The 21,300-nt window shown below is 42.7% G+C and overlaps 1 protein-coding gene across 6 annotated transcripts in view; it reads right to left on the reverse strand.

Annotated features, from left to right (window-relative positions):
• Window positions 1-8,502: 8,502 nt before the first annotated feature.
• Window positions 8,503-21,300, reverse strand: part of ABL2 (ABL proto-oncogene 2, non-receptor tyrosine kinase) — a 95,598-nt gene continuing 82,800 nt past the window's right edge. For 3 of the 6 annotated variants that reach the window (XM_027565450.1, XM_027565449.1, XM_027565452.1), the window contains 9 exons: window positions 18,907-19,179; window positions 17,760-17,844; window positions 16,636-16,813; window positions 15,886-16,070; window positions 14,433-14,585; window positions 13,470-13,559; window positions 10,789-10,962; window positions 10,012-10,245; window positions 8,503-9,702 (listed from right to left, as the gene is read on the reverse strand). In XM_027565450.1, the coding sequence (XP_027421251.1) occupies window positions 8,522-9,702; window positions 10,012-10,245; window positions 10,789-10,962; window positions 13,470-13,559; window positions 14,433-14,585; window positions 15,886-16,070; window positions 16,636-16,813; window positions 17,760-17,844; window positions 18,907-19,179 (2,553 nt within the window). In that variant the 3' untranslated portion in view covers window positions 8,503-8,521. Of the gene's footprint in view, window positions 10,246-10,788; window positions 10,963-13,469; window positions 13,560-14,432; window positions 14,586-15,885; window positions 16,071-16,635; window positions 16,814-17,759; window positions 17,845-18,906; window positions 19,180-21,300 lie in introns of all 6 variants that reach the window. The other 3 variants (XM_027565448.1, XM_027565447.1, XM_027565451.1) reach the window with 1 other exon arrangement.

The following is a 21,300-nucleotide window of genomic DNA, read 5'->3' on the forward strand; positions in this document are numbered from 1 at the left end:
AGAATGAACTTTGAGAGAATGAAGTTTCATTTTACAGTCAGCTCATGTTGGATAGATGGATGGACAGACTCACACACATCACTCATCTTACGTATCAGCTGGGCTCCAGATGATCCTCTGGCCATTTCCAAACTAATCCATCAGAGGATGAGTAGCCACACTCATAAAGGACCACTCGAAAGAATGTTCAGGGGATGCTTGCTAAAATCAGCTTCTTTACCTTACAGATACCATTATATATATATATAAAGAAATTATGCTTAAATTACCTATCAATTAAAATTATGGGAGAAACACTCCAATCACAAGCCTATATTGACAATAAAATATTGCAACCTTTATTTAAAATAAAACACAAGTTGGCAAGCCTTGTGAGACAACAGGCAGACAGCATTCCCCTTTCAAGGGTCTCATTATTTACATCAAGTTTAACACTGTTAGCAGTTCACAGTCAGACAACAGGGTGAAAGTATTAAATTAGAAAAACGCAACACCTGAAAATATATTACAATAACAATTAAGAACAAATACCTGACAACACTGGTAGTGTGACCCATGATTGATGTGTTTTCAGTGAAATCCCACACTGCCTCACTGTGTCCCCTTAGCAACGCACCCAGGGGTAGGCCCTCCAGACCCGCTCCTCTGTGCACCCATCACACATACACCTGCAGAGCGTGACCTTTGGTATAAACATTAAACAAGTTTTAAAGAATCTGAATCATATGGTTTAAGGACAAAGTTCTATCAACCACCATGAAATGTTCAAACTTATTTTTGCCAAGCGAGCACAACACTGGAGTTTCTCCACTGATAGTCACTACAGAATTAAGATTGCAAAGAAAGGAAAGTGTGGGGTCTACCCAGGGGACAGGGCTCTGAGCATGCAGAGAGAGCTCAGCCAGCCTGTTCACAGCACACACACTAACCAGGGCACAGCTTCCAGTCACCACAGGGAAATCCGAGTAGCTCCTCCCACTCCCTTCCTTCTTAGCACGACAACAGTGTATGTACATAATGTGGAATCGCGTGTACCCTCTGCGCAGATCTGAAATATGGTGGTGTCCAAACATATGCCCTAAAGAACGGTAAGATGAGTACCTCATGGGTCCTTCCAGCTGCTGAATACTAACTTCTCTGAATGATAGTCTAATCAAGGTGACTTCTCAAAGTCTCAGCAAATGTCCTTCATGATGGAGTTCCAAGAGTGATCACAGTGAAAACCGGTTTGTCAAAACAGAGGAAGGCTGGTTATCGGGCCCTCATCTATTGGAAACATCTGTCTCGTGGCATTCTTGCCACTCATAACACATGGCACGCTACTTCTGAATTGTACAGAACAGTATTTGGATTCTCCACCAATAACTTCTGAATCGAGAATAAATTTGTTTGGCCTACCTATGTTATTACTGTGTTAGAAATGCTGAAAATTATCTTTTGATGTGAAAACTTTACTAGCCAGTAGTCCCATTCTCCAATTTAGAGTTTATAGTGCTTAATTACATGATTCAAAATGCCTATCCTGAGGCTTAGAGGCAAATCTAAGCAAGCTCCAACCAGACAAACTATGCATTTCCTTTCTAAAAGCCTGCTGGCATTTCACAATCTACCTCCCCCATGTCCTGAAGAGTTATTGAGAATTCGCGGAGACCTCAAGCCCTGTGTGTATAATAGCTCAGCAGCTTGAATGACATGAAGAATCCGGAAACTTGCTGCTTTGAGTATAATGATGAACAGAGAATCTCACAGAACAGACACAGACAGTGTGTGTTGGGGAGTCGGGGTAGGGGGGGAGCAAGGGGTGCTCCACGGCCCTTCAACATAAAAGGTGACATCCTTTCCCACAGATGGGCTGCAGGTTTGAAGATCTAAGCACACGTCACCTGTGACCGCGGGCTGAGGTCACAGGCCCTGCTGCTGTGTTCAGGTCACAGAGCAATGGGGAAGGGAAAGGATGTAAATTTTCTAGGAGAGGTCAACTGTTTCAAATTTGTAATAGTGCACTTGGAGGGTGGAAAGGGCCCAATTGAGAGCGTCTTCCCCCAGCTCACCAAGCAGGTGGAGAAACATGCAGCGTCTACCTAGCTAGCAGCCCATGTGGAGAGAACAGCCCACCGACTGTGGCTCTGAGCCACCGCCACCAGAAAGTTCGTTTCCCCCAGTTTTAGTTCAATAACCATGCAACATCAACCTGGCTGACAAACCCTTTCCTCTGCAAAACACACGAAGCCTGGAATCAAGATGCCCCACACTGGCCTCCTCACCTGGAGAAAAACACTGATGATCACCTGGGTGATCACAGGATGGAGTCTTCCCTAACTTCCGAGGGAGATGTGGGTCTAGGATGTGGAGTCAGAAGGAAAGGAAATCTCTTGCACCTTTGTTCTCTCAAGACAGAACACACACAGCTCAGGCAGGTGGTGTGAAAAGCAGCAGCCCCAGGGCAGAGACTGTCTTCTGGGACTCTGCAGTAAGGTCACAGAAGATAGGCTGGGGCCACTGGGGCTCAGATGCTCGGGTGCAGGGCTCCGCCCCTTCCACAGCCCCGAGAGCCTGCCCACCTGCTCCCCCAAGTCACAGGGAGGGCAGATGGCAGTGAACTTCTGGCTGTCACGGAGCTGCAACAAAGCAGGTAACGGTAATTGTCACTCCAGGCAACAATGCTGGCTTGCCAAAGAAAAGCCAGCCTTTACTTTTAAAAGTCTGGTAGCTGGAAAAACTGGAACTCCCTCCAAAGAATATAAATTCCCCACTGTTAAAAGAGTGGGACAAGCTTCCGAACCAGCCCAAGGCCTCTCCTCCCTGACTGGTGAGCTCTGGCTAGTAGAGATGTCCCTGGGCGGTCACATGGAAGGAACAGGCAACCCCAGAGCTGCCTTTCCCTATTTCTCGCCTGTTCCCACACGTCCCCAACTGAAGCAGGAGGTTACCAAAGAACTGAGCTACTGGCTTGACAGAAGCTGAGACAGAGATACAGACAGCTCAAGTCTATTAATACATAAGAAGAAATTTATGTCCAGAGACACTTACCTAAAGATGACTGGTCGTAACAGATGCTTGGGACACAGAGATGGCCCCTAAACCCAGGTAGAATGAGTTAATGCAAGCAAGATGATGAAACCCAAAAATCATCAAGAATAAAAACGCAGACAACCCTGTCAGCTCAGCGTAAATGCATCGGGGGTTGAATGCAGAGCCTGATGCTAACAGTGACATCAGGAGCAAAAATGGAAGGAAGTAGGAGAGGCAGGAAAGCAGTGAGCTACAACTCAGAACTGGCCACCAATCCAACTTCCTCTTGAGTATCTTTATAATTTAAGAGGTGAGTTACGTTCCGCTACTCCTTTAGGAGACAAGACAAAAAAAAAAAAAGGATGGTAAATGTCAAGCTCATCTATAATTGGTAGGAAATCCTAGAAAAGTAATTCCCAAAGTGCACTGGTTCTACAGCCATCCCCCCGCCCCCCCAAAAACAACAAAACTCTACAGGACACAGGTTAAAAAAGACACTGTCAACGTGAACAGGTAACGAGTCTGCTCCCACCATCTGTATTTAGGACACGAAATGGCTGAGCATGTGGTGGACAAATGTTCAGGGGTGAGAGCGCTTCACTCTTCTTGAGTCAAGGTCCCTGGAAGAGCTTCTTTGTTCTGGAGTGAGTACATGTTACTGAAGTTTTATAATTAAGCCAGGAAGTTGGTCCCTAGTTTTGGGAAGTTATTCGGCACTGAGTTACCATTTTAGCAAAACAGTTACTACACCTGCACGTACTCATTTAGCAGTTTCATACTTATAAATGTGATGAATCACAGAGCTGATTGTTTATATCTCTATTTTCGGGTCCCTTGCACACAAAACTTGTAAGTCAATCATCATTTAAACAGACATTTAGTGTCTAAATTACAGACATCTATGTAGACGTTATAGATGTCTATGTCTAAATAGACGTTAATAATACTTTATAGTTATATTACTCTTTCTCAAAGTGCTTTCATACATTATGTCAATTATTAAAATGATACGAAACAATAAAGTTTTTTGTTTTTAATTTAAGAAAAAGGAATGTAGGACTAGGGTTTTGTTTTTTAAGTTGCTACTTCTTCATTACAAAGTGCAGACTGCTGTGTTGCTAAGGTCTGTCCAAAAGAATGACCCCATATAATTTTTTAAATTACTGAGTTCTACTGAACGCCTGCTTTGCTAGTGTAGCCATTACTTAACATTCAAGTCCCTTAAGGTCAGAGAGTGCCAGGAACGTGTGCTTTAGAAAGTATGCAGCACTGTGCAGACGGATTGTCCGAGTCACTTTTTTTGCAGTGTCTCACAAGGCAACAGGAACGGTGGCAAGACCCCACAATGAGAAAGTGAATTAAGAACCACACTCTGGCCTTGGCTCTGCCACTAAGTAACTGCTCTGAGCTCATGGGCAAGTAACTTCAACATCCTCTCCTGCCATTTCTTAAGCTGTGAAGAAAAAAGCTGGAGTGTTGCTACTGCTCACAGTGCTGGAGAGATTCTTGGAAAACACACTGGTTGAGACCTGGCCCCACAGGGAATTCCACAGGGTGAGGCCAATGAATCAGGATTTTTGTTGTTGTTTTTTTTTTTAAACTCCAGGAAATTTTGTTGCACATCCTTGGCAAAAGCTCATTGGATTCAGTGTTAATAACAGTAGTAGTTAACATTTGTGGAGTACTCATTACATGCCAGACACTCAAGCTAAGTATCTTACACACATTATCTCATTTAATCCTTACAACAACCCTGAGGTAGTTACTATTAGTATCCCTGTTTTCCAATGAAGAAACTAAGGCCGAGGAAGGTTAAGTGTGACTTGCCTTCTAGACTGGCTTTAGAGTCTGAACTCTTAATCACTTATCTAAACTGTATCCTTAAAGCCCAAAAGCTTTAAAAGCCTTAAAGCATGACTTTGTTAAATAAATATGGGTGGTGCCTTAACAAAGTCAGCATTTTATTAACTGGGCACTATTTTACCAGTCAACTTTCAGCTGAAGTGTACAAAAATTCTAACTTAAACCCCATAATTCAGCTAAAAAAGGGTCTGCTGCTGCTAAGTCGCTTCAGTCGTGTCCGACTCTGTGCGACCCCATAGACGGCAGCCCACCAGGCTCCCCCGTTCCTGGGATTCTCCAGGCGAGAACACTGGAGTGGGTTGCCATTTCCTCCTCCAATGCATGGAAGTGAAAAGTGAGAGTGAAGTCGCTCAGTCGTGTCCGACTCTTAGCGACCCCATGGACTGCAGCCCACCAGGCTCCGCCGTCCATGGGATTTTCCAGGCAAGAGTCCTGGAGTGGGGTGCCACTGGGTCTAGTGGAGACCTAATAACCTCAGTGTATAGAGGTCTCCTGGAAAAACACTGAATAAATTTCTCAGGACCAATTTTTTTTAAGGCTGTATCTCTGAAAGTCACAATGGACATCTGTAGGAAAATATACACATTTTAATTGTACATAAAGCCTTTTAAGAAAATACTTCATGTAAAGCACAAACAAGATGTATTTTACACAACACTGCATTGTAAGTTAGTAAATCTAAACTGAAATCATATTATCTGTACATGAGAAGATTCATCTGTGGTAACCCCAAAGGGATGCATACAAATAACCACTTTAGAAAGTTTTCAACACCTTGTAGAAGGGCTTTTGCTCCTGCTGTCTGCTTTGTTTTTAAACTAGACAGAATTAAACTACATTTTTAGTTCCTAAAAGTAATTTTCTCTGCTTTGAATTCAAATGTTTAAATTTATATATGGTTAATTTTTTAAAAATCTGGTCCCTTTCAAGTAGAAAAAGGAAAAAAACCTAAGTTACATTTTTATAGTAAGTTGACAGTGTCTCTTTAACCCGAACCCTGAGCCCTCAACTCCTGCAGTTACAGTTAAAGCATCATGTGGATGGAGTGTGCTGCAACAGTCAATGCTACTCTTGACAGTGTTGAGAAAAAAAAAGAAAGAAAATCCATTCATGGACATACTGAGCACCTACTATGAATGAGACAGAGCCAGGTGCTACCCCTGAGTAAGACCCAGCCCTCACCCTCAAAGACTGCTCTTCGGTGAGAAAACCAGGGAGCTTAAATACACTCAGTAGTGTTCCTCCAAGGCTTAATTTCAGAGCTTTCAAGAAAAGACCCCTTGCTTTAAAAAAGAAAGAAAGAAAATCCCCTGAAAAATGATTCTAATCCCTCAACTTGCATCCACAATGACAGGGATAAACTTAAAAAGCAGCATAATAATATTCTAAAGTTTTAGCTCTCCCTGCCCCACCCTTAAAAGGCTAATTGCTAAAACAATTTCAAGTTTATGGAAGTATATGATGAAGGAGAGTGGCAAAGAAGAAGGTGGCCGGAGGATTGTTGGTTTTCAAATCCAAGTTAAAGGGAACTCTTCTAAACATTACAAAGAGATGAGCCAGATCTCTGGTTACCTGTGTTCCACCAACAAGTAACAGAGGGATCACCCAACCCCTGAAAGGAATGCCCAATACGGTCTCCTCCCTGCTTTTTTCTTCTTTTTGCCTGGGACTCCTCTGGAACACCCACAGAAAGAATCAATTCCTTTCTTTCTAATGAAAACTAAAATTTCTTCTTGGTCAAAGATGCCAAACTCTGTCTAAAACCATTTTTCCCCTTAGCCTGATTAGTATAATCTCAGCAGTTTTAAATTTCATCACCAAGCAAAGATGATGAAAAAGGAGAATGAAAAATGTGTATTCATACATAACAATACTGCACTCAAGAGCTTTCCAGAGAGGCTCTCAAAGGGATAACTATACACTTATTTGCAAAACACCCTTGAGAACATGTATCATTACCTCCATTTAATAGATTAAGAGAAGGGGCGACGGGGCTGACAGTGGATCAATGACAAAGCCAGGAAGAAAACTCACTGTCCATCAGTGTTGAATTCCTATCTTCCTAAGTTTATATTCCTTTGGGAGAAAAAAAATGAGTTTTTAAAAAATACTGCATTCTCTTTGGAGGCAGGAATGGAGGGGGCAGAAAGTTTTAAAAAGAGAATGAAGTGGTCACTGGACTTAGACCTGGTATCAAGAGTATTAATAACATCTAATCAATTAGATTTGGTTCTAAATTCAGAAGTGATCCTAATTAACTTCTGTAACAATAACTGAATAGGGAAGGAAAAGGAACCATTAGGTTTCCAGGATCTTATCGGCGTCCCCTGAAAATGACCTGCTCCTTCAATTATGCATTTTTAAATAGAGGTGAAATGAAAAAATAAATATCAAAGAGTATTTCCAGTATGATCTTTACAAACAAGCACAACAACTGGCAGGGGGAGTCAGTGAAAGAAGAAAAGCATGTGACAATAACTTAGGGTGATTCATTTGAAATCCACACAGAGTGAGAGAATGCTTCTCCCGACTCCCTACCTGGATTGGGTCTAAGGTGATGAGGGAGAGGAAAGGTACAGAGAAAGAGTCATTAGGACCAAGCCAGCTTTTCCCCTCAGTCACAGGCTCCTCGGCTGAATGCTGGGTTTCAAGAAGACACCCTTTTCCCTGGCACTTTAGTTGATAAAGAAACATACATAGCTGCTCAAGTCCTTGGCCAGTATGTCAGTATGCAGGGACTCTCCTGAGAGTCCTGTCCAGGACCATTATTTTCAATAGTGTTCAATGCTGGTTAATGCCCTGAATGCTGCCAGGACCGAGGAAGACAGCCTGCCCAGCAAGGGGCAGAAGAAACCCCCAGAGACCCTCTATGCCTATGGATCACAGATAGGCACCAATGAGCACAAAGCCCATCCTCATCCATTATGAAATCATACACTAGCCTGGGAGAAGTGGCTTCTGCTAGGCAGTATACAATGTAGGAGGAGGTTTCAATCTCCCTGAACACACATCCTAGCGTTCTTTACCTCTGGCACCAACTAACACACCAACAGACAGGCGTGTACAGATAGGGCCATGTTTCCCAGTTTTGCATCCAGCCATCTGATCTGCAGCTCTTACTGCAGCCGTGACCTTGGGGGTTCAAGGCTTCCAACAGCCTTGAACAAAACCTCTTGGCATGTCCCCACCCACTCACTGAGATCAGTACCACTAGTACCTACTGGGGCCCCTAGTCAATCCCTTCTGTGTGGTGCAAAGTGAGAGCCACAGCCACCCCGCTGTCTGGGCACAGGCCCTGCAGCCTCGCTGGACAGCCCTGTTTGGCCAGCTCACATCACTCCAGGTAAGGACGGGCTGGGCTCGGTCCTTCGTAGCTCGACAGGCATGTCCCTGATGCTTCAGTGCAGCTTCTGATTTGGCCCACGACTGCCCTGCCCCCCATCTATTTTCCCTCTCTCCTATGGATTTTGCTTTTTGTTATTTTTGAGATGAACCTGTAAACGTGAGAACTCAGAGATCTGAGGTACTTCACAGAAACACACTCAAGTATCAGTCTTCCATTTTCTGAAACGAGAACACAAGTAAAACAAGTCCCTTTCCCTCTCCCCTCAGAAATGTGTGCATGTTCCCACTTGGCTTCCAGTGGCTACCTCTGCACCACATCACTGATTTCCTGTACACATGACAGTAAGTTGTTAAGGACAGGGTTTGCCCCGGGCACGCCAGCGGCTGCAGAAGACACCTGCAGCTCCTGCAGGCTGAGTTCCAGTTTGCTCACAGCCTCTCGGAAGGCAAATTTGTTGCGAGTTTGAGGGATGCAGTCCACGTAGCCTGAGCAGTAGTCGAGCAGCTGGTGGCCAGTGTCCACCAGCTGGCTGTTGGGCACAGGTTCCGTGATGGCACTGGACAGTAGGTCGGCACATTCCAGCAGGGCCTCCTTGCTGATTTTGTTGGCTGAGATTTTCTCGGCCGCCTGTTTGGTTTTTCTCAGAGCCACTTTAGTACCTGCTGTGCCATTGGCCATTTTGGCTGGCGAGCCGGAAGATGTGGGCAGAGGCACTTGAGGTGGAGGCATCACAGGCCTCCCAGCTTTCCCACTGGTGGGCACCGCCCCTGGAGCCGCCTTTTTCCCTCCCTCCTGTGTTTCTGACTTGGGCTGGACTGCAGTCGGGGCGGCTGGCTCTTCCGTGGAGTCTGAGCACACGGACGGATGCTGCAGTAGTCTCATCACTGGTGGTGGGGGCGGGGCACACTTTGGTTTTACCCGGCGGGGTCGGTCCTTGTCTCCAGAGGAAGTGACCTGATGCTCTGATAAGAGCTTGAATTTATTCCCCTGAGAGTCTGTGCCAATGAGCTGCACGTCAGCTGGAGTGTGCTTCAGAGTGGGTGAGATAAGGACGGGCACTTTGTGGTTATGAGTGGTTGGGAGGACCGCGGCAGTCTTGGCTGGAGAAGCCCAGCCGGTCTGCTCGCCATCCTCTGGGACTCCAGCCATGCCAAGTCGTGCCCCACCATTCCTCTCCTTGCTCTTGGGGGCAGCTGCCACTCCAGCCACCCCCAACCCTGGAGAATCCTTCTCTGTAGTGGCTGGATCCCCAGAGGGGGTTCTGAGAGGAAGAGCGGTGCCTCCTCTGGGCAGAAGTTTGGCTTTTGGTCTCTCCCTGGTCGGAGCGGCACCTTCCTCTGATTTTTTTGGAAGCGTGTCATTGGCCCTGTCCACATTCTCTTCTGGCTGAGAAGAGGTGGACACTGTCCTTTCCAGCTGGAGTTTGGACCTCTGGCAGTTCCTGGGAAGGGTCATTGCCATCCTATCCTGCTCTGGAAGCCCTGAGGACACGGAAGATGTAGAGTTTGACCTTGGAAAAGGCTTGGATGTGTCATCACTGGCTGTGGGTTTACCTGCTCGTAAGCCCAGCGTCTTTTTGATTAAGCGTGGTGTAAAGAAGCCTGTGATGCCAGACCACCCGCCCCCAGCAGCACCGCTGCCCCCACCCCCGCCACCGTCGTCATTACAGAGGTTCCTCTGTGCAAAGCTACCCCCATAGCACTTGGGTGGCACCAGACTCGCTTCTTGCTGGGCAGGAGTGAGAGAGAACCCTTCAGCATGCTGCAGAGAAGCAACAGATGAGAAGTTACCCGTCAGTTCGTATTTCTTGTGGGGCTGGTTCTCCATTTCTCGGAAGGAGCTGCTGCGTTTGGGGGGTGTGGGAGCGTTTCTCTTTTTCATAAAGGAGCTGAAGAAGCCTCCCTTCCTATCTCTGGTGAAGCATGTCTCTTTGGCATCTTCCAAGAGGCTGCTGGGTGACTTGTCTCTCTGCTTTCGAGGCAGTGCTGGGGACCCACTGGGGGCCTGTGCACTTCTAATGAACCCTGATTTAAAAAAAATAATAACAGCCAATCAGTATTGTGAAAAGTAAGTGACTCGCCTGAGTGAAGACAGTGAAGAGTGTTGTTGGCATCTATTAAGAGTCAAGTGTTAGCAGGACACTCGGAGGAAACTAATAAATACACTATCATGTCACACTGCTGTTCCAAATGTGATGTGAGATATAAATACAAAGAAATAAACCTGCTGGTTTTTACCTCAACATCCATCTTTTCTCTAGCAACTACAGCACAACCTGGCTTCACCTATCAGACTCAGAAAGAAATTTTTGCCAGAACCATAAGGAGTGCAACTATTTGAGAATCAAGAGTTTAGGAAATGGAGTGGGAGGCAGAGTTGTGTGCCGAATGGACAGATCACGACTACTAACACTGGCAATGCAGAGCCGTGGACTAGAGTGGTAAATAAAACAGATGCCCACCACCCTTTGCCTTGAGGAAGACGGGCAGGAAAGTGGAAATAAAAGCTTCATAGCCCATGGCTCTTTAAACGAGGCAGTCTGCCTCTACCTTCCTAGGGACTCGTACCTGGTGCTGAACTGGAAGCAGAATCTTCTGTGGCATCTTGTGCCCCCTCGATGTTCTCCTTGTTCTCCCCCTGCTTCTTCAGCGTCCGGGTCTTGGAAGGAAGCAGAGGCAGTCGAGGCAGATATGGAACCACAGACGAGGCGGCGGCGGCCCTCCCAAGCTCCTCAGCAACCTCTGTGTGGAGGACAGGGCAATGAGAAAAAGAACAATTTCATGACAAAAGAGAAAAAAGGGAGTTTTCTCTTTTCAGAAAAGGCAGACAACTGAGAGGACCTGAAGAACGGAGTACTAAAACGTGTAAGTGGAGTCACAAAGTATGTACCCTTTGAGTGTGGGCTTACTTTTGCTCAGCATTCTAGCTGTAGATTCATCCATGTTACTGAATGTGGCAGGGGGTTTTCTTGTTGCTGTGTATTGTTCAAATATGTGAATACACCAAAATTCATTCATTCTCCTCTTGATGAATACTTGTTGTTTCCAGTTTGGGGCTATTATGAATATACTGCTAGAAACATCCTACGATGTGTCTTTGACTGCAACAATGGTATGCACGTCTGCTAGATACAGGAGCAGGACCGGCGGGTCACAGGGCCAAACTGCCTTCCCAAACTGGCTGTCCCAATCTCCATCCCCACTAACTTATAGGAAAGTTCTGGTTACTACGCATGCTTGCCAGAGTTTGATGTTTGTTTGTCTGATTTTAATTTTAGCGTTTCTGAGGTAGGTGTGTACTGGCCATTCATTGTTTTATTTTGTACTTCTCTGATAATGGGTGATTTCACATGCACACTGGTCAACTGGATATTCTTATTTACTAAATGCTTATTCAGAGGTTGAACAAAGCAAACAGCTATTTGCAGATATTTTATTTTCAGGTTGTGCCTTGCAAAAAAAAAGGAGGCTACATACATTTCATGCCAATGAAGCAAATGAGGCTCCTGAAAATGTGTTCACCCTATTAGTAAGCCTCAGCTGATTAAAAATGGCCATGGGATTCGTGGCTTTTAATAAGGCAAAGACTCACTTTGCTATCCATTCTTGAACAAAAATGAAGTATGGATCAGTCAAACTTTGGAATTTTGTAATTTACAACATTTTTGGTAATTATTTTCCAAAATTGATCCCCCACAAGCGTGGGTACATAGCACATAATTCAAGCCATGCCAATGAGATTCCAATGATATTCAGGATTTGACTCCACATGAACTAAAGGGTACAGAGAAAAGTGCTCTGATAGGGAGCTGCTTAATTTGGCCCAGAGGGTGAGCTGTGCCCTCCCTAACCTGTAGAAGTTCCATATATAGAAGGACGAGGATGGAAATACTTGTCATTAAACTCTGGTGGTGTACTTTTTCCTTTCTTCTTAGCAAAACACGATAAATCACTAAAGGAAGCAGAAAAAAATCAACTTGCCTAATTTCTTCTTCAAACATTTTTTAACGTGAGTTTAAGTAGTGAGAGCTCTGTTCAATTATGAAGAAAAAGAAAAATTTGAAAAAATATGTATACAACTCTGGAACTACACAAAAATGTCTAATAGGCAATTAGACAGAATTGTGTTTTTAGCTCTCAAGGAATAGCCTATCCTTTTAATTTTATTTATTCAAGTATTTATTTAGTTTTGGCTGCGCTGGGTCTTTGCTGCTGCTCTCAGGCATTCTCCAATTGCGGTGAGTGGTGGCTACTCTCTGGTTGCAGTGTGGTGGCTCACTGTGGTGGCTTCTCTTATTGCAGAGTATGGGCTCTAGAGCACACAGACTTTAGTAGTTATGGCGCGTAGGCTCAGCTGCCCCGCAACATGTGGAACCTTCCCAGACTAGGGATCGAACTCATGTCCTATGCATTGGCAGGCAGATTCTCAACCACTTGACCACCTGGGAAGTCCAGTCTCTCTCTTCCTAAGAAGTTTATTTATTCTCTGACTGGGCATTTAATCTGTTCAGTATTTATTTTTACTTAGCCTCGCCAGGTCTTAGGTACAGCATGCAGGATCTCTGATCTTCAGTGAGACATGGGGGATCTTTTGTTACAGTGTGCAAATTCCTAGGTGGGGCATGACAGATCTGGTTTCCTGACCAGGGATCCAACCCGGGTCCCCTGCATCGGAAGCTCACAGTCTTAGCCACTGGACCAGCAGGGAAGTACCAACAAGTACGTTTACTGTTTGACTTTTGCATGGAAATTTAAAGAGACATTATACACAAAAGTAGGAAACTTCCTGTATGTGTCCATATACTTGTTTTTTACATAAGAAACAGATTCTCAGTGTTCATAGCTTAGCTTATTTAACATTCTTTTTCTAAACTCCTTTCTGTGTCAATATATTTAAGAATATCATTTTAACTACTCAATTATAGGGATGTAATAATTAACATACTGGATACTTAAATGTTCTTAATTTTTCAGTATTATAAACTACACTCTGATGTAACACCCTTACAGCTAAATCTTTGTTCATACTCTTTAAATATTTCAATATTAAAAATATGAGCTAGAGAGACAAAGATACATTTTAAAACAGCAAAAGAAAAAAAAGAAAAAAGAAAACAATAATAAAGGCCAAGAATTAATTCAATATCCTGAAATAGAGTCCCAAATCATAAGACACTATCATTTTTGGAATGTATCATCCCCAGCACCCAGAACTAGCCCCCACCAACAGTAAATCACCAGGTTCTCACCTTCAGAAATGCTAGAGTCGTGGAACATGGTTTCAAAAGCTTGATGTGTTTCTGCAAAAGAGGGCCTGTCGGCAGGGCTCCACTTCCAGCCTATGTAACCAAAAGAGAAGAGTAGTAAAAGCTTCTTGGCAGAAACTAAATATTCAGGGCCCACCTGAGGGTGAGCTCCATGCTCTGGGACATGTGCTAGCTAAAGCACAGTTACAGCAAGTCTGCAGTGACAGTGAGGCAGCTATTTCTTAGTCCCAGCCTGAGGTGCGATGAACCCACTTCCTAGGGCCAGTCCTTCTATGCAGTCTCAGCTCCTGTTCCCTCCACTAGAGGGATGCAGAGGGGGTGGGGAGATGGTTTAGAAAAGTTTTCTTCCATTGGAAAAATGAAAAGTAGTAAAACCTCTCTTCAAACTCACTCACTCACTCACAATTAGTTGTACACATTCCAAAACATAACAGTGTATCAGAAAAGGGGAGTTTGGAATTCACATTTGATGACAGCAGTAGGCAGTCAATGCTCAATGAGAAAATAATGAGACTCAAATACATGGTGGTTTAATTCACCACTCACCTCCCTACTTTTTCATCTTTAAGAAGTCAGATGCTCTTGTTTACACATCACAGAAGTCACTTTCATGCATTCTCCAGTCTTCAACACTCATTTTGCGTAGCTGAGAGCAACCCTCCCCAACCTAATCTCCAAATCCATTTTTTATTACCTTATTATACAGGCAAATCTTTTGGGAAACTGAGTGAGTACTTGGCCATGGACAATGATTCTTAGGATTCCAGTGTGACTCAGTAGTAGAGCATACAGTAGCCCAATTGGTTGATCAGTGACCAATTCTAGGTCACAAGGTTGAATACAATCTTACAACATTGATAGGAAAAATGTTTTCAATTTTGTTATTAATCATCCAGAATTGCTCATTTAAACTACTTCAAAATTAAAATCTGCAAGAATACTCACATGCTCTCATAAGTTCATACACCTTAGGGGGACATCCTTCAGGCTGCTCCATTCGGTATCCTTTTTCCAGTAGATCATAGACCTGAGACAGGTCAATACCTGGATATGGTGACATTCCATATGTAGCAATTTCCCATAAGAGCACCCCAAAAGCTGCAGAAGGGATTGTAAAAAAAGAGCTTTTATGTTTCTTCTGATTTATTATTTATTTTATACCATTAGGTAACTTCTCTTTCAAATTTTCACAATGCTACAATATTAGTATACTCTTATAATTCTTAAAACATGACTTGTTCTTCAAAATATTTTCCACAGGAAAAGTTTAGGTATAATCTAAAGACAGTTTTCTTTAAATTTCCCAATTTTGGGGACTTCCCTGGAGGTCCAGTAGTTAAGACTCCATGCTTTCACAGCAGGTGAAAGCATTTCACAGGTTCAATCCCTAGTCAGGGAACTAAGGGCCACATAAGATGTGACCAGAATAAATACATAAATAAGTTTCCCAATTTTTATTTGGATTTCCTTTACAACGAGGGAGAATAAACCAGAGCCATATAAGAAGTTTGGGGTATAATCAAAACTATTCTTAAAGCAACTTACAATCTATTTAATGAGTTGCACAATTTTTAAGTCACTAATACTAAAGGAAGAATATAAAAATGGACACATTTGAAATCAAATAAAATTCACATGTGATGAAAGAATTTGCTTGATTCTGTCACAGGTTACTCTTGAGTTTGAGATTGCTGGTAAAACATGATCTAGAATTCTCGACTATTTCTACTGCCCAAAATCCAAACATCCTGACTCGTTCTGTCCCCCAAGTCACTACTAAATAATATTCTTTTTCAGGGCGGTAGAAACAAGATCAGTTACAAAGACAAATTCTAGATAAAACTTCACCATGCCTTCCTTGAAAAGATACATTTTAAAACAGCAAAAGAAAAAAAGAAAATAATAAAGGCCAAGAATTAATTCAATATCCTGAAATGGAGTCCCAAATCATAAGACACTATCATTTTGGGAATGTATCATCCCCAGCACCCAGAACTAGCCCCCACCAACAGTAAATCACCAGGTTCTCACCTTCAGAAATACTGTGTCACAGTGCTCTAGACACAAGCAATAAAGTCTAACGTGGAAAACAGGGAGCTTTATAGAGAGGATTGTTAGAACTTCAGTGCAATATAGTATCTAGACTGTGAGTGCTCCCAAGGTAGGAACTTTTTTTTTTTTTAACTTTATTCTTTACAGTTTCTTTCTACAGTAAGTACCCTGCAAATGCCCAGCAGATAGTATTTATTAATAATAAATGCTTGCTGAATAACTGAAGAAGGATGGGTGTAACAGCAGAGGATACTGATCATATACAAAAAAAGCAGCTCTAAAGAATTAAGCATTTAAAGTATAAAGAAAATGACGAGACACAGAAAAATGTCCTGTCCAACCTTACCCCAGACGTCAGATTTAATTGAGAAAGTATTGTAGGCAAGACTCTCTGGTGCTGTCCATTTAATAGGAAATTTGGCTCCAGCATGAGCAGTATAGGTGTCTCCGGTCATCAGTCTACTTAAGCCAAAATCAGCCACTTTCACCACATGGTTTTCTCCCACCAGGCAGTTACGAGCTGCAAGATCCCTGTGGGAAAGAAACCCCGCTGTGATTCTATTCAGATGGTTCTGGAAAATGGTCATGAATGCTCTAGTATCAGTTCTTTGTGCTGCAAGCAGAGTTTGATAAGTAAGTGCTGACAGGTATGGTAGTATTTCATGAAAATTGTAACATGGTAGAAAGCCACTAATTATATATCTCTTGCAGAATACTCACCAAGAGGCAGTTACATGATGCCACAATAAAGCAGGCTTCAGAAAACCAGTTCCCATTTATAAGTACACTGGGATAGGTTTCAGAGGTGGGTAACAGAGGTTTCAGTTTCTTTACTAAGGCAGAAAACTATTTTTAAAATCAAGCCACTAGATGGAGCAAAATGATCTTGGACTTAGTCCTGGGCAAAATAAAGAGCCTTCTGTTCTGAGAACAGCAAAGGCCCTGCATTAGTACTTTCATCAGAGGACACAGTAGGTTTCTAAGTTGGAAATGACATTACAATGGTCCTTGTGAAAGAGAAAACTACTTTCCTGAGTTATCTGATATGCATGTCAGTTTCCTGGTTAGTCACAAGTGATAATCGGGTTTTACACACCTGTGGATGAAATTCTTCTTCTCTAAATACTCCATTGCAGACGAGATCTGAGTGGCCATGTAAAGCAGTACAACTGCAGTCACCTCTTCTCGGTTGCATTCTCGGAGATAATCAAGCAAGTTCCCATAAGGCATGTATTCAGTCACAATGTAAAATGGTGGCTCCAAGGTACACACACCTGATGGTTCAAAGACAGCTTGTTTTGTTAGTACGTAGTTAAACATGCCAACCACTTTGGCAAGAATAACTGACAATTTTTAAAAATCTAGTCCAGCAGTAATCTTTTCCTTTCCTGCCCTTTCGTTCTCTGAAAAGAACATAGCAACGTTAAGAAGCTGGATGATAGTGAGTTTCTACTTCCAATGATACCATGCTCTGGAAATTCACATGCATTTTGAGAATGTGCCTGTTTGAACAAAGGTAGAGTCACTTGTATTAATTCCTTAAGGGGTCAGGACCACCAATACCTCTATAGAGTTCTGTATGAGCCCATGATTTTACATCCTCAACTGCCTCCTGCTGACAATGTTTATCTAAAAGTAACAGCAACTGTGCACACGGTAAAGACTATATGAGCCCAGACTGCAAGGATTTCATTACTACACAGCAGATTCCCAGTAAAAATACAAAAGAAGCGATTTCCTTTGGGATAGTTTGGCTCAATGAACACCCAAAGAAACTGGCCTTATTTTTAAAAGGGCAATTGTTTCAGTCAAAGATTTCTCTGTGACCTGAATAGGTGAGAAGCCTATCGATCCCTGCAAAGCACTTGGGTGGTCACAATTTTTAATCTGTTTCTGTTCAACAGTCCTTTGCTTAATGTCTCTCTATTTTGTAAAAAATATTTTGGGATAGTTTGTGGCTTAGTATCATTTCGAATGACTCTGACTTTGGATCTGGGGCAATCAGCACAAGCTGGGCAGTTTCATACATTGCAATCAATGAGGTCACTGTTTCTTGGGTAATTTTAAAACACAGAGACTTCTGATTAATAACAACCATTTATTGAAATAGATTTATACTGAGAGCTTCCGCCATGGTGATACAAAAGGAGGACTGGGGACAACAGGGGTTGGGGGACAAGCATCTTTGAGGAAACCCATGGTTCAGACAAGCTCCCTCACCTAATAGCTGTACCAGGTTAGGATGCTTGATTTCCTTCATCACTGCAGCTTCCTTGAGAAATTCCTCCACCTCCATAGTATCTTCCTGGAAAGGGGGGGAAGATAAGAAAGAAAAAAAGGAGAGGGACAAGCCCCCATCTTAATCATATGAGTCAACTCACACTCCTAAAACCTCAGTTTTAAAAAGGGGTATCTTTTGGATATTTTAGCACTTACTTCAAGAGATTTTATCGCTGCCTAGTATGCTCTGTATAAGTCCAATTAAGAAAGAAAAATGTCTCTTTTAATTTATTCAGTATTTGAAACTGAAGTAAAATTTAGTAGGGTAAGTATAATTCAGCAATCACGTCCTAGCACAACTGAAACACAAAAGACCTGGACAGACCATTCAATTCTCTGAAAGTCTCTTTCTAGATACCTTAAGCCTCTGAACGAGGAGCCAGAACAATTAGCTGTTTACATATTTGCCTTCCTGACAAATTCCTTAAGGAGCAAGATATGTCTGCAAGGCTGTGCATACTGGTTCACACTCAGAACAAGCACTTAGTAAATTCTTGGTAAAAGAACTGACTCCTACTCAGAGGTAAAGAGCAGTCCTTAGGAGTCCTTCAGAGTTACTGAGGCACATGAGAAAATCTTCAGAGAATGGGATGAGTGACAAAACATGTAATTCGCTACCAGGATGCTCAATGGAGAGAGACAGACTGGCATCAGGAAGAAGATTTCTGTGAATATGAAGAATAAGGTGATCTAATCTCAGGGAGATGGGAGAAGCAAGCAACAGGGAGACAAAGGACAGAACAAGAGAGTGATTCTCCAACAATGCATGGAGAATTCTGCCCAGCAGGGGTTGTTCTGAGGAAGGAAAACAGCTTGCTTTGCTTTTACAAGTTATAATTTGCTTCTAACCTCCCACCAAGATCTGTATCAACAGCCTCCAGAGACAAACCTTCCCCATATGTGGGTTTCACTGCGTTGTAGTGAGTAATCTGCCCCTGCATTGTCAGCAGTGGCACCAGGGTTTGCTGATGTGCTTGGCACCAGTGGGTGGAAAGTGTTCCAAAGTTAAAGAAGGGCACACTGGTATTTCCAAGTGATTCAGCACAAAAGAAAAAGATGCCTGAAAACTGTAATCTCAGCAACCCACCTTCAATGTTTTCACAGCAACTGTAAGGCTGTATTTCTTCCAGACGCCAACGTAAACCTCTCCATACTGACCACCCCCAAGTTTGTGCTTCATGGTAATATCTGTTCGTTCCATTTCCCACTTGTCGTGGATGGGGGACACACCGTAGACTGTAGGCTTATTACACTTGGGTGCTGGATAGTGTAGGGTTGTCACCAGCCCATCAGCCACCGTGGAGTGATGGTGAACAAGCTCGGCCAAGGTGCTGAAGCGGCTCTCAGCAGTTACGTATACCTGGTGAGAAGAGCAGAGAAAAATAAACCAGCTGAAAAGGGGTCATTACCTCACTGCTCTCAAGATATGAAAATAAGCAGCACTAGTCACAATAGCCAAAACATGGAGACAACCTAAATGTCCATCGACAGATGAGTGGATAGAGAAGATGTGGGTGTGGGTGTGGGTGTGGGGGGTGTGTGTGTGTGTGTGTGTGTGTCTGTGTCTGTGTGTCTGTGTGGCAACGGAATATTACTCAGCCATAAAAAAGAACAAAATAATGCCACTCACAGCGACATGAATGCAACTAGAGATGATCATACTAAGTGAAGTCAGTCAGAAAGAGAAAGACAAACACCATATGATATCAGTTATATGTGGAACCTAGAATACAACACAAATAAACTTATTTATGAAACAAAAAAATCACAAACAGAGTGAACAGACTGGTGGCTGCCAAGAGGGAGGGGGTCGGGGAAGGGACAGAATGGGTGCTGGGGACAGCAGGTGCAAACTATCATATACAGAGTGGATAATCAACAAGGTCCTACTATATTCAATATTCCATGATAAATCACAATAGAAAATAATATAAAAAAAACGCAGATATACGTATAACTCAATCACTGTGCTGTATAGCACACATTAACACAACACTGTAAACCAACTATACTTCAATTTTTAAAATACTGATTTAAAAAAAGATGAAAATAAGGCATTATCTTACTGAGATAAATGGAAGAATTACGGAAGAATTTAACCATGATGTTGGGGTGGGGGGACAGAGAACTTCAGTTTAATCTCATTTAAACTACTCTTCTTATGATTCCTAAAGTAGCTTGAGTCTTGAGGGGAAAAGCTTCTATCTCTCTGGATCATCAAGATCACTGGTCTTCAAATATTTTTAAGCTAAACAACGAAGGAACCCAAATATAGAAGATAAAGGAAGAGAAGTGCTGATTAAAGTAGGTAAGAGGCTGGCTTCCTGTAAAAGCTTATGAACTCCCACCTCAGAATCTTACACAGAACATAATTTGAAAACCACTGATTTAATTTTTTGGTAGAGAGAGGGTATTCAAATATCTTATGATTTTTATTTCATTAAGAGGCACTTTTGAGTGTCCAGGCAATTTTTTAAAAAGAGCCACAATTTTACTTCAGAAAGTAAACAAAACAGTAGTTTATTTGTGATAAGCAAGAAGGATAAAGTAGGATAGCAGTCTCTGAGCCTTATCTTCCAAGGGAGCTTGCTTATTTTTTTAAAAAGAGATTCTAGTGTATAGAGAAGAGCATACAATAAATGGAGAACCGATGAGTTCTATAGTGAACTCACCCATGATAAACATCTCCCACCCAAGAGAATTATAGTATTACCAGCACCCGGCAGCCTCCCTCCTGCCCTCCCAGCTACTGACCCCTGCAAAGGTAACCACTCTGCTGGCTTCTAACACCTTAGATTAGCTTAGATTGTGAACTGTACCTATGCAAATGGAACCACACAATAAGTATTGTTTTGTGCCTGTTTTCTTTCACCGAACTTTTTTTTACTGTGATATAATTCATACATTTCACCACAAAATTCACAATTTCAATTGTGCAATACAGTGATCTTTAATAAATGCACTGATTGTCCAACTATTACCACTATCTAATTTTGGAACATTTTCATCACCCTACAAAGAAACTCCAGACCCGTGAGAGGTCATTCCCACTCCCCTCATCCCATTCCTCAGTAATCACTAATCCCTTCTACTCAACTTTATGTGTAAGAGATTCATCTATGACTGTTCTAGAGGGCCAGATAGTAAATATTTTAGGTTTGTGGCCATAGCATTTCTGTCATTACTCAAGTCTGCCTTAATATTGAGAAAGCAGCCACAGACAATACATACACAAATGGGTGTATCTGTATTCCAATACAATTTTATTTGCAAAAGTGGACAGCCAGTGGGTCATAGTTTTTCCTAGTAATGTGTGTAGTAGTACTGTGTTCACTTTGTGTGAGATCCCATTTTACATACATACCACAATTTACTAATTCAGTCTACTGCTGTCAGACAGTTGAGTGTTTCTAGTTTCTGGCTACTACACATAACACTGCTATGAATATTCCGGTACATGTCTGCTGAACACACATGCACT

This window comes from Bos indicus x Bos taurus, chromosome 16 (assembly GCF_003369695.1).
Source record: "Bos indicus x Bos taurus breed Angus x Brahman F1 hybrid chromosome 16, Bos_hybrid_MaternalHap_v2.0, whole genome shotgun sequence".
Classification (NCBI taxonomy): domain Eukaryota; kingdom Metazoa; phylum Chordata; class Mammalia; order Artiodactyla; family Bovidae; genus Bos; species Bos indicus x Bos taurus.